The sequence below is a fragment of the Canis lupus genome, chromosome 30 (genome assembly GCF_011100685.1).
Source record: "Canis lupus familiaris isolate Mischka breed German Shepherd chromosome 30, alternate assembly UU_Cfam_GSD_1.0, whole genome shotgun sequence".
NCBI classification, from domain to species: Eukaryota; Metazoa; Chordata; class Mammalia; order Carnivora; family Canidae; genus Canis; species Canis lupus.
In genome coordinates this window covers 35980184-35992960 of record NC_049251.1, presented here as the reverse complement: position 1 = coordinate 35992960, position 12777 = coordinate 35980184, and the positions used below count along the sequence as shown (strand labels likewise).

The 12777-nt window shown below is 34.8% G+C and overlaps 1 protein-coding gene and 1 non-coding gene across 2 annotated transcripts in view; one reads left to right on the top strand and one right to left on the bottom strand.

Annotated features, from left to right (window-relative positions):
* MYO9A (myosin IXA) overlaps positions 1-12777 on the top strand; it is a 262747-nt gene that overhangs the window by 94986 nt on the left and 154984 nt on the right. Inside the window, 2 exon segments of the mRNA XM_038580865.1 lie at positions 3334-3468; positions 11735-11856. Of these exon segments, the coding sequence (XP_038436793.1) occupies positions 3334-3468; positions 11735-11856 (257 nt within the window).
* On the bottom strand, positions 10073-10176 carry LOC119866985. Its single transcript, XR_005381930.1, has one exon. It is a non-coding gene; the product is annotated as a U6 spliceosomal RNA (small nuclear RNA).

The following is a 12777-nucleotide window of genomic DNA, read 5'->3' as shown; positions in this document are numbered from 1 at the left end:
CAGTTTCATTCTTCTGCACGTGGCTGTCCAGTTTTCCCAGCACCATTTATTGAAGAGACTATCCTTTTTCCAGTGGATATTCTTTCCAGCTTTGTCGAATATTAGTTGACCATAGAGTTGGGTGCTCATTTCTGCATTTTGTATTCTGTTCCATTGATCTATGTGTCTGGTTTTGTGCCAGTACCATACTGTCTTGATGATCACAGCTTTGTAATATAGCTTGAAATCCGACATTGTGATGCCCCCGGCATTGGTTTTCTTTTTCAGTATTCCTTTGGCTATTCGGGGTCTTTTCTGATTCCATACAAATCTTAAGATTATTTGTTCCAACTCTGAAGAAGTCCATGATATTTTGATAGGGATTGCATTGAACATGTAAATTGCCCTGGGTAGCATGGACATTTTCACAATATTTATTCTTCCAATTCATGAGCATGGAATGTTTTTCCATCTCTTTGTGTCTTCCTCAATTTCTTTCAGAAGTGTTGTGTAGTTTTTAGGGTATAGATCCTTTACCTCTTTGGTTAGGTTTATTCCTAGGTATCTTATGCTTTTGGGTGCAATTGTAAATGAGATTGATTCCTTAATTTGTCTTCAGTCTCAGTGTATAGAAATGCAGCCAATTTCTGTGCATTGATTTTGTATTCTGCCACATTACTGAATTGCTGTTTGAGTTCTGGCACTTTTGGGGTGGAGTCTTTTGAGTTTTCTGTATATAGTATCATGTCATCTGCGAAGAGGGAGAGTTTGACTTCTTTGACAATTTGAATGCCTTTTATTTCTTTTTGTGTCTGATTACTGAGGCTAGGGCTTCTAGTACTATGTTGAATTAATAGTGGTGAGAGTGGACATCCTGTCATGTTCCTGATCTTAGGGGAAAGGCTCTCAGTTTTTTCCCCCTTGAGAATGATACTCACTGTGGACTTTTCATAAATGGCTTTTAAGATATTGAGGGATGTTCCCTTTATCCCTACACTTCGAAGAGTTTTATCAAGAATGGATGCTGTATTTTGTCAAATGCTTTCTCTGCATCTGTGGAGAAGATCATATGGTTCTTGTTTTTTCTCTTGTTGATATGAGCTATCACATTGATTGTTTTACGAGTGTTGGACCACTCTTGCATCCTGGGGATAAATTCCACTTGGTCATGGTGGATAATACTCTTAATGTACTGTTGGATCCTGTTGGCTAATACCTTGGTGAGAATTTTGTACCCATGTTCATCAGGGATACTGATTTATAATTCTTTTTGGTGGGGTCTTTGTCTGGTTGTGGAATCAAGGTAATGCTGGCCTCATAAAATGAGTTTGAAAATATCCCTCCCTTTCTATCCTTCGAAACAGCTTTAGTATAATAGGTATTCTTTCTTCTTTAAACGTTTGATAGAATTCCCCTGGGAAGCCATCTGGCCCTGGACTTTTATGTCTTGAGAGGTTTTTGATGACTGCTTCTATTTCCTTGCTGGTTATTGGCCTGTTCAGGTTTTCTGTTTCTTCCTGTTCCAGTTTTGGTAATTTGTGGTTTTCCAGAAATGCATCCATTTCTTCTAGATTGCCTGATTTGTTGGCATATAGCTGCTCATAATACGTTTTTAAAATAGTTTATATTTCCTTGGTATTGGTTGTGATCTCTTTCTTTTCGTGATTTTATTAATTTGAGTCTTTTCTTTCTTTTCTTTTTCTTTTTTTTTAATAAGGCTGGCTAGGGATTTATCTATCTTATTAATTCTTCCAAAGAACCAGCTCCTGGTTTTGTGGATCAGTTCTACAGTTCTTCTGGTCTCTATTTCATTGAGTTCTGCTTGAATCTTTATTATCTCTCTCTTCTACTTGTTCTTTATTATCTCTCTCTTCTACTTGTTCTTCCTCCAACTCTTTTAGATGCGAGGTTAGCTTGTGTATTTGAGTTTTTTTTTTTTCCATTTTTTTGAGGGAGGTTTGTATTGTGATGTATTTCCAAGATTTAAAATTTTTAATCTCTGCACCCAATTTGGGGCTTGCATTCACAAATCCAAGATCAAGAGTCACATGTTCCAGTGATGGAGTCAGCCAGGTGCCCTTGAATTAATTTAATTTAATTTAATTTTTAAAAAGATTTTATTTATTTATTTGACAGATGGAGACAGTACAAGCAGGGGGAGTGGCAGTAGAGGGAGAGGGAGAAGTAGGCTACCCACTGAGCAGGACCCTGGGATCATGACCTGAACTGAGGCAGATGCTTAACTGACTGAGCCACCCTGGCACCCCAGAATTTATTTTTTAATATGGTAGAAGCATCTACATACAGTTGTCATGCAACTGTATTTTAAGAATGAGGTGAGGTGGTGAGAAGAATGCTGGTTTAGAGGTATTAGAGCTGAATCCATATTATCTATAATTAGAGTATAATTTGTAGAAGCAAAATACCAAGACATAGAAGAATAAGCATTTGTATACTATACTGTACTATTTTATACCAAATAGATAAAAGATTTGAGTTTTGTTAACTTTAGGGAATAGAAATTGATAATGAAGAAGGGATTTTTGTTTTTTGTTACAATATTTTATAACTATTTAACATTGTAAACTTAGGTTTTTTTTTTAATAAAAATTTTTTAAAAATTTGGGGCACTTGGATGGCTTTGTTGGTTGAGCATCTGACTCTTGGTTTCAGCTCAGGTCATGATCTCATGGGTTGTGGAACTGAACCAGTGTCAGGCTTCACACTCAACAGGAAATCTGCTTGAGGCTTCTCCCTTCATCCACTCCCCCTACTCCCTCTTTCTCTAAAATAAATAAATAAATCTTTAAAAAGACCTTTTTAAAATTGAAGAAACCACATATTCTGATGTCCAATTACACTCTTAGCTTGCACAAGGCTGATTAAACATACTAGTTAGCTTGGTTTGTAAAGCAGAATTCTGTTGGGCTATAGAAGTGGAATTAGGAAAACTTGCATGATGTTCTTTGTATAATCTGGGAGACCCAGGAAAAAACCTAGCTTTAGATTATTTTTTACTTCCCTATAGGTGAAGTACTTTTACTTTCTTATCTCTTAGAATTTAGGGATTTCTGAGATTGAGAACAAGTTACTAACCCTTCTTCAAACATTTCTGTAAACAGTGTATTACATGTATTAAAATTTTGGATGTATTTTTATAATTGGGATAAAAAGAAGAAGTTGAAGATAAAACTAAAATACTTTTGTGGAATATTTTGGTAGAAGACTGGCCCCCCAAAATTGCCTCTCCACTACTATAAGAGAACTTTGAGCATTTTCTTACCGATATTGTATTTATTCATGAAATAAATTTGAACATGTTTTTTTAACTCTAATTTTTTTCCTGTTTTACAGACTTTGTCCATTGGTGTTCTTGATATTTTTGGGTTTGAAGATTATGAAAATAACAGCTTTGAACAGTTCTGTATAAATTTTGCTAATGAACGTTTACAACACTACTTCAATCAGCATATTTTTAAATTGGAGCAAGTGAGTACCTAAATGCATATATGCTTGCCCCCTCCCATTGTCTCACCCACTTATCTTCACACATGTATATACATATATAAATTTTTGAGTCATAGTTACAAGCATTTTAAATCTTATACTTCCATGCAGATACTATAGTCTTTTTTTTTTTAAGATTTTATTTATTTATTCATGATAAACAGAGAGAGAGAGAGAGAGAGAGAGAGAGAGAGGCAGAGACACAGGCAGAGGGAGAATCAGGCTCCATGCAGGGAGCCTGACATGGGACTTGATCCCGGGTCTCCAGGATCACGCCCTGGGCCGAAGGCAGGTGCCAAACTGCTGAGCCAACCAGGGGTCCCCCAGATACTATAGTCTTTATGTCTGTGTTAGCAAATGAAAAATCAGCATAGTTTTTGAGCCATATGATACTGGATTTCCTTTTCTTTTTAGTAGACCTCAAGTAGATTAAAAAATATGTGTTTGCTTGAGTACACCTTTGAATGAAAAGATGCATGGGTTTGCTTTGAGTTTCTGTTGGTGATTTTTAATTGCTGCCATGTGCTTGGTCACTGTGTGTAATGCTAAATATGCTTGTGTGATAGCTTTGGTCTTTTAGTTTCAATCCAGTTGATTAGTGTCTTATTTCTTTATCCGTGGGGTTAGCGGAGCTTATTAATAGAATTTTGAGTTAATTTAGAGTATGGATATAGGGAAATAGGATATTGTAGAGAGACCAAAATGAGTAATTAGATATTTTGGGGGAGAAGTTTAAATTGATTTAGAGTTGAGTGAGCCATCGGTTTCCATGAGAATGCTTATGGTAAATGCAGGGTCAAAGAAGACGTGAGCTCTTTCTGAAAGCCAAGTTTTAAGTTAGCAACAAGTTGAGATTGTAGCCCACAATTTCAATTTGTATAGGAGGATATAAGTAGAAGCAGGGTTCACATTTATCTCAAGGAAATGGTGAAGAAATGAAATGAACAGGAGGACCAAAACACATTTACAAAACAGGAAAAAAAAAAAAAGACCTTTCTTTTCCTTGGGGTTTTTTGCTCTCTGTCCTAGCTTCAAGTGCATCTGTCTTGCTTTTAAAGGGTTATGAGGACTGATTAACCGTAGCACAAGCAGCACTAGTTCTGGCCATCTTGATGATGCTTGAAATTTTAAACACATAACCTTTTAGGGACACCTGGGTGGCTCAGCAGTTGAGCGTCTGCCTTCAGCTCAGGGCCTGATCTCTGGATCGAGTCCCACATTGGGCTCCCTGCATGGAGCCTGCTTCGCTGCCTATGTCTCTGCCTCTCTCTCTGTGTCTCTCATGAATAAATAAGTAAAATCTTAAAACCCTCCCCCAAACCGAAAAAAACACCTTTTAGCTAGACTCTCTGATGGAGCTATTAAAAGATAATACAGTATTATTTGTTACAGTGTTAACTAACATTTGCATAGCACTTACTATTTATTAGGTAAGGTACTATTTTTATTCTGGTTTTACAGATGATATCTGAAGCCAGTATCCATTCAAACCTTAGCACTTTGGTTCTATGATTCTTGCTTTTAACCAAAACTTGGCTGGGATTGTTCTACTTGACTCAGTCTACTGTCCTTTTAGCTAGATCATGCTAAACAAGTATTTTTTATCTTTTGTAAATGGATATATGTATTGGAGGGGTGGAGAAATGCATTTTGTTGAGTGCTGTGTTTTACGAAGCGAGGTGTCAGTTGCTCTTTGGATCATTAAACAGAAGAGTAAGTAAATTGCTTTTGAAGGAAAAAGGTATTGACTATTACTGAATTTTTTTTTTTTTTTTTTTTACCTTTTCTAGAAGTGTAGATTAGACATTGAGGAGCCATAAGAAATACTTTGCCTAAAAACATGTATAGAAAATAAAACCTTACGTTTATGGAAAATGTGTTTGGAACTACTAAGGCATGGATGATCTTTATTTGCTACCCTGAATTTTATAATCTTGGGCAGTGTGGTGGAATTATGGGTCAGAAGACTTAGATTCCAAGATACATCTTTTTTTTCCTTTCAAGTTTCAGTATTCTCTTCTGTAATTTAATGTAATGGGTATTCTTTTGCTATAATTTATAGAAAGTTTGGAGACTTTAGACCTCTGCCATCTCATCTGTTTATTCTTCCTGTCTCTTGTGTTTTTCCACTGAAAATGGATTTCCTGTGAATAAGAGATTTAAGGCAGCTTAAATATTAACTGTTTTATTTATTTGTGTATCTCTGGTACCTAAAGTGAGATGGGTATGCAATGAGTATTTGTTAACTACCAATGGAATACAAAATCAGTAAGTAGATAACACTTTTTGAAAAAAAAAGATAGAAATAAAAAGGTATCAAATATGCTTTGGGAGGAAACATCTTGAAAATTTTGAATACTGAAGTAAATTTTGTCAAAAATTGTATATAGACACAAAATTTCTCCCACAAGATGGGAGAGAGGTATAATAATTGTCCTGCTGGATAATAAGTGCCAAAATCAAATAGAATGTTAAAGTAGTGATACAAAGGATGAAGTTGATAAGAACTTCCTGAAAGTCTACAAAAGTTTCTCAGGGGTGATTCTGGAATATAGTTTTGAATAGAAGATTGAGTTTACCAGATTGTCAATGGGGAAAAGATATTTTAAACAAAGGTAACAATATTCTTAAAATTGTGGAGCGTAAAACAACATGGTACTTTTGGTTGAGCATCTGCCTTAGGCTCAGGGTGTGATCCTGGAGTCCTGGGATTGAGTCCTGCATCGGGTTACCCACAAGGAGCCTGCTTCTTGCTCTGCCTATGTCTCTGCCTCTCTCTCTGCATCTCTCATGAATAAATAAATAAATAAATAAATAAATAAAATCTTTTTTTTTTTTTTTTTTTTAAAGAATGGAGACAGGGAGGGAGATACATTTATGAAATATCCTAGGATAATATAATTGTGGGCTTTCTATGTCATGTAGAGAAGATTGGAATTTTAAAAAAGGAGGAGCAGTTTGAAGTGTATTTAGCAGAGGATTTGAACTGTGGAAGATGGACCAAAGAGAGGTAAAATAACTGAAGGGAAAGACATAATACATAAGCCAGTTGAGGTAGTGGGAGTGTGTGATTCTGAGTCCTAAATTAAGGTATATATAAAGATAATGTGGAGTAAGATACAGACCAGACGTTTCTGTGATTTGAAAATATATTTGCTGCTATCATTAATAATATTGCTCTCTTATTTCCTTTACTTGTTTAGAATTATCCTTCAAGCCATTGGCTTATCAGTAAATTTAGTAACAGTTATGTGGTAGGCATTGAAGATAGAAAATTCATAGTGCCAGGGATCTTACCTGAGTGTATAATCTAGTGAGTTTTTTGGGGGGTCTCTATCACTTCTGGGGATGTCAAACTAGGAAATTTTGACCAAATTGCTTTGCAGAATACCCATAAAGAATGAGCAAAATATATTTGAAGGCATTGGAGTACATATAAATAAGTGAGGTTCTATAGAGTTTATATCTGCAAAAAGGAAACCCAGGTTGACAAGCACAGCATGTTTGGACTGCTTTGTTGCTAGAGACATTCCTTTATTCTGGTAGAGGAGTGCTGATTTTGAAAGAGCCGAATCTGAGAAGCGGAACAGGTTTTCTTGAGATTTAAGAAGAAGGAAGAACCTGCTGGCAACTCCTATAGGCTTTCTGCTTGAGACCTTAAAGGGTTACATCTTAGAAATAAAGATAAACTAGAAATAGATTAGGCATTTAAGGGACTGAAGCCCAGTTTAAAATCTTAAGTTCCAATTGGGTTAAAAGACTATAGAATTCCTAATGTTTTTAGCCACTTGCTGCCAGGAGCAAATTTATTCTCCAGTGGAGGAAGAGATCATCCTAGTGGTAACATTATCAGTATGATTTTTCATATACAGGATCCAACATTCAGTTTTTTAACTGAGAATTTTGTTTTAAAGACACACATGGAGTGAAACCCAACATGAATAGAAACCAAGAGAAGTGAGACAATAGACTGTACAATCGGAAATCCAGGAAATGATGTTAACAGAAATGAACTATAAAGTAATAATGACATCAAGAAATTTTTTTAAAAACAATATTTTTATAAAAGAATTACAAAGAAATTCTAAGTTTAGGAAAATCTAGAACTAAAAGGTAGAGTGAAGTTAAGAACATGATGATAGTTTAAAACAGTTAGATATAACTTAAGAGAGGATTAGTGATTAGGAAGATAGGCCAGAAGAAAATACCCAGCCTGATGAAAATAGGAAAATTCAAATAGTATAAGAGACATATGGGGCATAGTGAAAAGGTCTAAAATAGATGTAAGAGAAATTCTGGAAAGATATATGTGAGGAAAAAGAAAATGCTATCTTTGAAAATATAATGGTTGGGAATTTTTCCAGAACTTAAAACAGAAAACAAAAAATCCAACAAGCACACATTTGTGAAGTTCTATGAATTCAAAGCATTGTAAGTACAAGGACAGTCATAGTAAACTGAGAAGCATCTGGGGTTTGGAGACTGGGCAGTAGGGAGCAAGTACCGTTAAAGAAGCAACCATAAGACTGGAACTCAGGCTTTTAGGGCAAGCAGTGGATGACAAAAGACAACTGGATATCTTCCTTAAAACTAAAGTATGTTATTTGGGCAGTAGCTAAATTATTGGCATTGCAGCTCAGAGATGCAGGAAGGAATAAAGAGCAATGAACATTATAAAAAAGGGGGGGGGGAGGGTGGTGAATCTAAATGAATATTAACTAAATTAGGCAAAGATAAAAATATCTATTATGGTTTATTATTTATGTAGAACTAAAATAAATGAATATAATAGCATTGAAATCAGGAAGATAGTACATGGAATTTAAGATATTCTAAGATCTTTGTATTAAACGCCAAGTGCTAGTAGATGTTTTTTCTGTTAGACATTGATAAGTTAAAGATATGTGTTACAATTTTAGGATAGCCACTAAATAGTAAATGAATATAAATTTGTCAAGTTACTATAGGGAACAAGTAAAATAAAAACTCCAGTAGTCGAAAAAGAAGCAAGAAAGAAGAAAAAAAAAGCGATATCAGGAAAGCAGGACAAATAGCAAATAATAGATGGTTGATTTAATCCCACAAAATATCAGTGATTGTGCTAAATATACATGGATTTATTACTCCAAGTTGAAGTGATATATTATCAGACTTGATATAAAACAAAAGTAAATTACTACTTATAAGAAAGATACTTTAAATATAAGCATATTAAAAAGTTAAAAGGATGGAAGAAGCTTTAGTAAATCTGAACAAAAGTAGAGCTGATATTGCTATATTAATCTCAGCATTGCCAGAAATCAAAAAGAATATTTGATAATATGATGGGGTCAGTTCATCAGGAAGCGTGCAATTCCAAATTTATAGGTTCCTGATTTAGACTCAAAGTATATAAAACAAAATTAATAAAACTAAAAAAGAAACATGTAATTCTAGTGGAACTGTAGTGGAATGTTTTAACAAACCTTGCTGAATAGAGAACAGAATAAGCAGACAAAAGAAAAAATCAGTCTGGTTATAGACTATTTAAAGCACCCAGAGGATGGAGCAGGTGCGTTTATGGGTGCTCAATCCTGCCTGCCTTTAGGTTAGAATGCCAGTTTCCATAGGCTCAAGGCCTGTATCATATAAGGATATAGAAGAATTTTCTTTTTCCTGTGGATATAGATTTTTAAAGCAAATACTTATTTGACATACATAGATAACTACAAATTTACAAAATGTAAAAATTTATTCATAGACTGTACCATAACACAAGGGCCAAATTTCAAGGATTGAAACCACACATATTTTAATAACATATAGTCTCAATGCTGCTATTACATTGAGAAAGTAGCCATAGATAAAGCATAAGTGAGTGAATATGATGTTCCTACAGCAATTAAAATGGATGCTAAGCAAAATAAGTCAGAGAAAGACAAATACCATATGTATTCACTCATGTGGAATTTCAGAAACAAAATAGATGAACATAGAGGAAGGGAAGGAAAAATAAGATTAAAATGAGAGGGAGGCAAACCATGAGATGCTTAATTCTAGGAAACAACATAGGGGTTGCTGGAGGGGAGGTGGTAGGGGTATGGGGTAACTGGATGATGGGCATTAAGAAGGGCATTTGATATAATGAGCACTGGTTGTTATATGCAACTGATGCATCACTAAATTCTATCCCTGAAATTAGTAATACACTATGTGTTAACTAATTTGAATTCATATAAAGAATTTTAAAAAATGGATGAACTTTAGATGCATTCTACAACCTGGATGTGTCTCTGAAACTGATGTTGAGTTGAAAAAAACGTGAAAAGAGTATAGTAAGATTTTCTTTATATTAGATTTATAAATAAGTGAATCTTATCAGTGGTATTGGAATTTAGGATAATAGTTAACTTTAGCAAGGAGCTCTGAATTGTCATTAAGATGAGGAAGGATTTTGGACTGCTATTAACATCTTTACAAGCATCCATATGCTTGTTATCCATGCTACAAACAAGAAGAAACGGAAAAAAACCTTTTAAATTACTGAGCTGGGGTGACCTTCATATAGCAATTACTTTCTTGTGAAATTATTAAATAAAAGGAAAGAATTAAGCATTTACCTTTCCCAAATTTGCATGGTATCCTTGAACAGGTACCATGCTAATCTGTGTATTGTTCCAGTTTTAGTGTATGTGCTGCTGAAGTGAGCGCAGGCATTTACCTTTCCCAGTTAGAGTAGCTACGGTTTATACTACACCATTCTTATTTACAGGATACTAATAATACCCAAAGAATGATAAAAATCACAAAATCGCTAATTTGTAAAACCACCGTGTTAGTAGAGAAGTGTATGAATGTTATCAGTGCATACTAAAGCCATCAGGTGGCTGGGGTATTTACTTGGTGCCTAAATATTACTGCAGTATAGAAACTTCTTTAGATTTTCAGGAGCCTTATTCTGAAAAACAGTTCAAAAGCATCACAAGGATTATAAGATTATTTCCCAGTACAGAGGAAAAGTAAACAATAGGGGCTTAGTAGTTGAATAGTTGCTCAAGGCCTGAGCTTTGACCTTTTTAAATCTTGGAATTTGAATTTTTTAAAAAACATTCTAAGGGCTGTTCCCTTTTTAAAAAACATTCTAAGGGCTGTTCCCTCCTCAAAGAGTTAAAAATAGACCTGCCCTATGACCCAGCAATTGCACTGCTGGGGATTTACCCCAAAGATACAGATCCAATGAAACGCCGGGACACCTGCACCCCGATGTTTAGAGCAGCAATGTCCGTCCACAATAGCCAAACTGTGGAAGGAGCCTCGGTGTCCATCAAAAGATGAATGGATAAAGAAGATGTGGTTTATGTATACAATGGAATATTACTCAGCCATTAGAAATGACAAATACCCACCATTTGCTTAGACGGACCTGGAGGGTATTATGCTGAGTGAAATAAGTCAATCGGAGAAGGACAAACATTATATGGTCCCATTCATTTGGGGAATATAAATAATAGTGAAAGGTAATAGAAGGGAAGGGAGAAGAAATGGGTAGGAAATATCAGAAAGGGAGACAGAACATGAAGACACCTAACTCTGGGAAACGAACTAGGAGTGGTGGAAGGGGAGGATGGCAGGGGGTGGGGGTGACTGGGTGATGGGCACTGAGGGGGGCACTTAACGGGATGAGCACTGGGTGTTATTCTGTATTTTGGCAAATTGAACACCAATAAAAAATAAATTTATTATCAAAAAAATAAAATAAAAAAATAAGGGCTGTTCCCCCCACCAAGGGTTTTATTTTACCAAGTGAAGTATATATGAACTTCATATGATATCAGTGATCACTGGAGACGATGGTTTTCTACCTTTCCTAGGCATTGTTTCTTTAAATTCATTGTTGATAATCAACAAAAACTCTTTTGATGGTTTAGAGTCTTGTGGGAGAAAATAGGCTTCTTCATTTTATATTTTTATTTAGTGTAGTCCTCATAGTGTGACTAAAACGATTCCAGCCCTAAATTTTCACCTGAGTGGCATACAAATAGCATTGTAGCAAAAAATATGGTTGTCTACTTTTCAATGAAAATAGACATACTGTATGAAGGTTTTGTGTAACTGAAATCCTACATTCTTCCATTATGTAGATTAGAGATTTAAAAGGGAAAAGTTTAGACAGTTCTTTTAAGCCTGGCAAAAGCTTTTCAGTCTTTGTTATCATATACTTAACTATTTTTTTGCAAGATGAATAAATTGTGAATTTGTTATTTCCTAGGAGGAATATAGAACTGAAGGTATCAGCTGGCACAATATAGATTATATTGATAATACCTGTTGCATAAATCTTATTAGCAAGAAACCAACAGGTCTGCTCCATCTTTTGGATGAAGAAAGCAAGTGAGTAAGATTATTTCAATTTTGTTATTGGCCATTTGGGCTCATGTCCTTTTAAGTCTTAAATTTTCTTCTTACATGATCAAATAAGGAGCCAAACTTTCCCTTTTGTGAATTTCATTGTGTGTGTATGTTTCTCGGAAATTGGATGAACTTTAATATTGAATGCATTTTTTTCCTTGATTTTTTCCAGATTTCTTCTGCAGTTACTTTCATGTTAAATTTGTTGGCATTTTTTTTTTATTACATGTTGCTCTCTTCTTGAATTGAGTTCTATGTGAGATGTGTTTGTAGTTTTCATGTTTAGCAAAAAAGAACATCGTGATAGATTAGTAATGTCTGCCACCACTGTGCAGGCAGTAGCAGCATATGCCAAGTATTTGACATCTTTTGTCAGCACTGTGTAGTATATCAAATTTATGTATAAGCTTCAGAAATAAAACTTCATATGGCATCCTCCAGTGTGTTTTCAGTGTCCAATAAAGTATTATTTATAGTTAAATTATAAGATGGCAAATCTAGAACTGGAGAAACTGAAGTAATGGAGAATATGTTTTCTGTCACTTTTTACTAAAAAATATTTAGTAGCTGAATTAGCTCACTTGATTTCTATCTACAAATATTATATCCATTGAAGTAGGATAGAAAATATTGGAGATTAACTGTCCTAGGTGGGATGACCATCATCAGGTTTGAATGGGACAGTCTAAAGTTTATGCTTGTCCAGTTTAGTTATTAAAAGTGCCTACTTTTACTTTCAAATATCCTGGTTTGTATGGAAAGTTGTATGTCACTCTTAATATGCCATAAACATGTAGAAATTGTTCGGTAGAAATATGAAATAATATGGTAGAATGCAAAATATATTGAAAACGAGAATGCTAACAGTTACGTCTACCACTAGTCTATTTCCATTAATCTAAA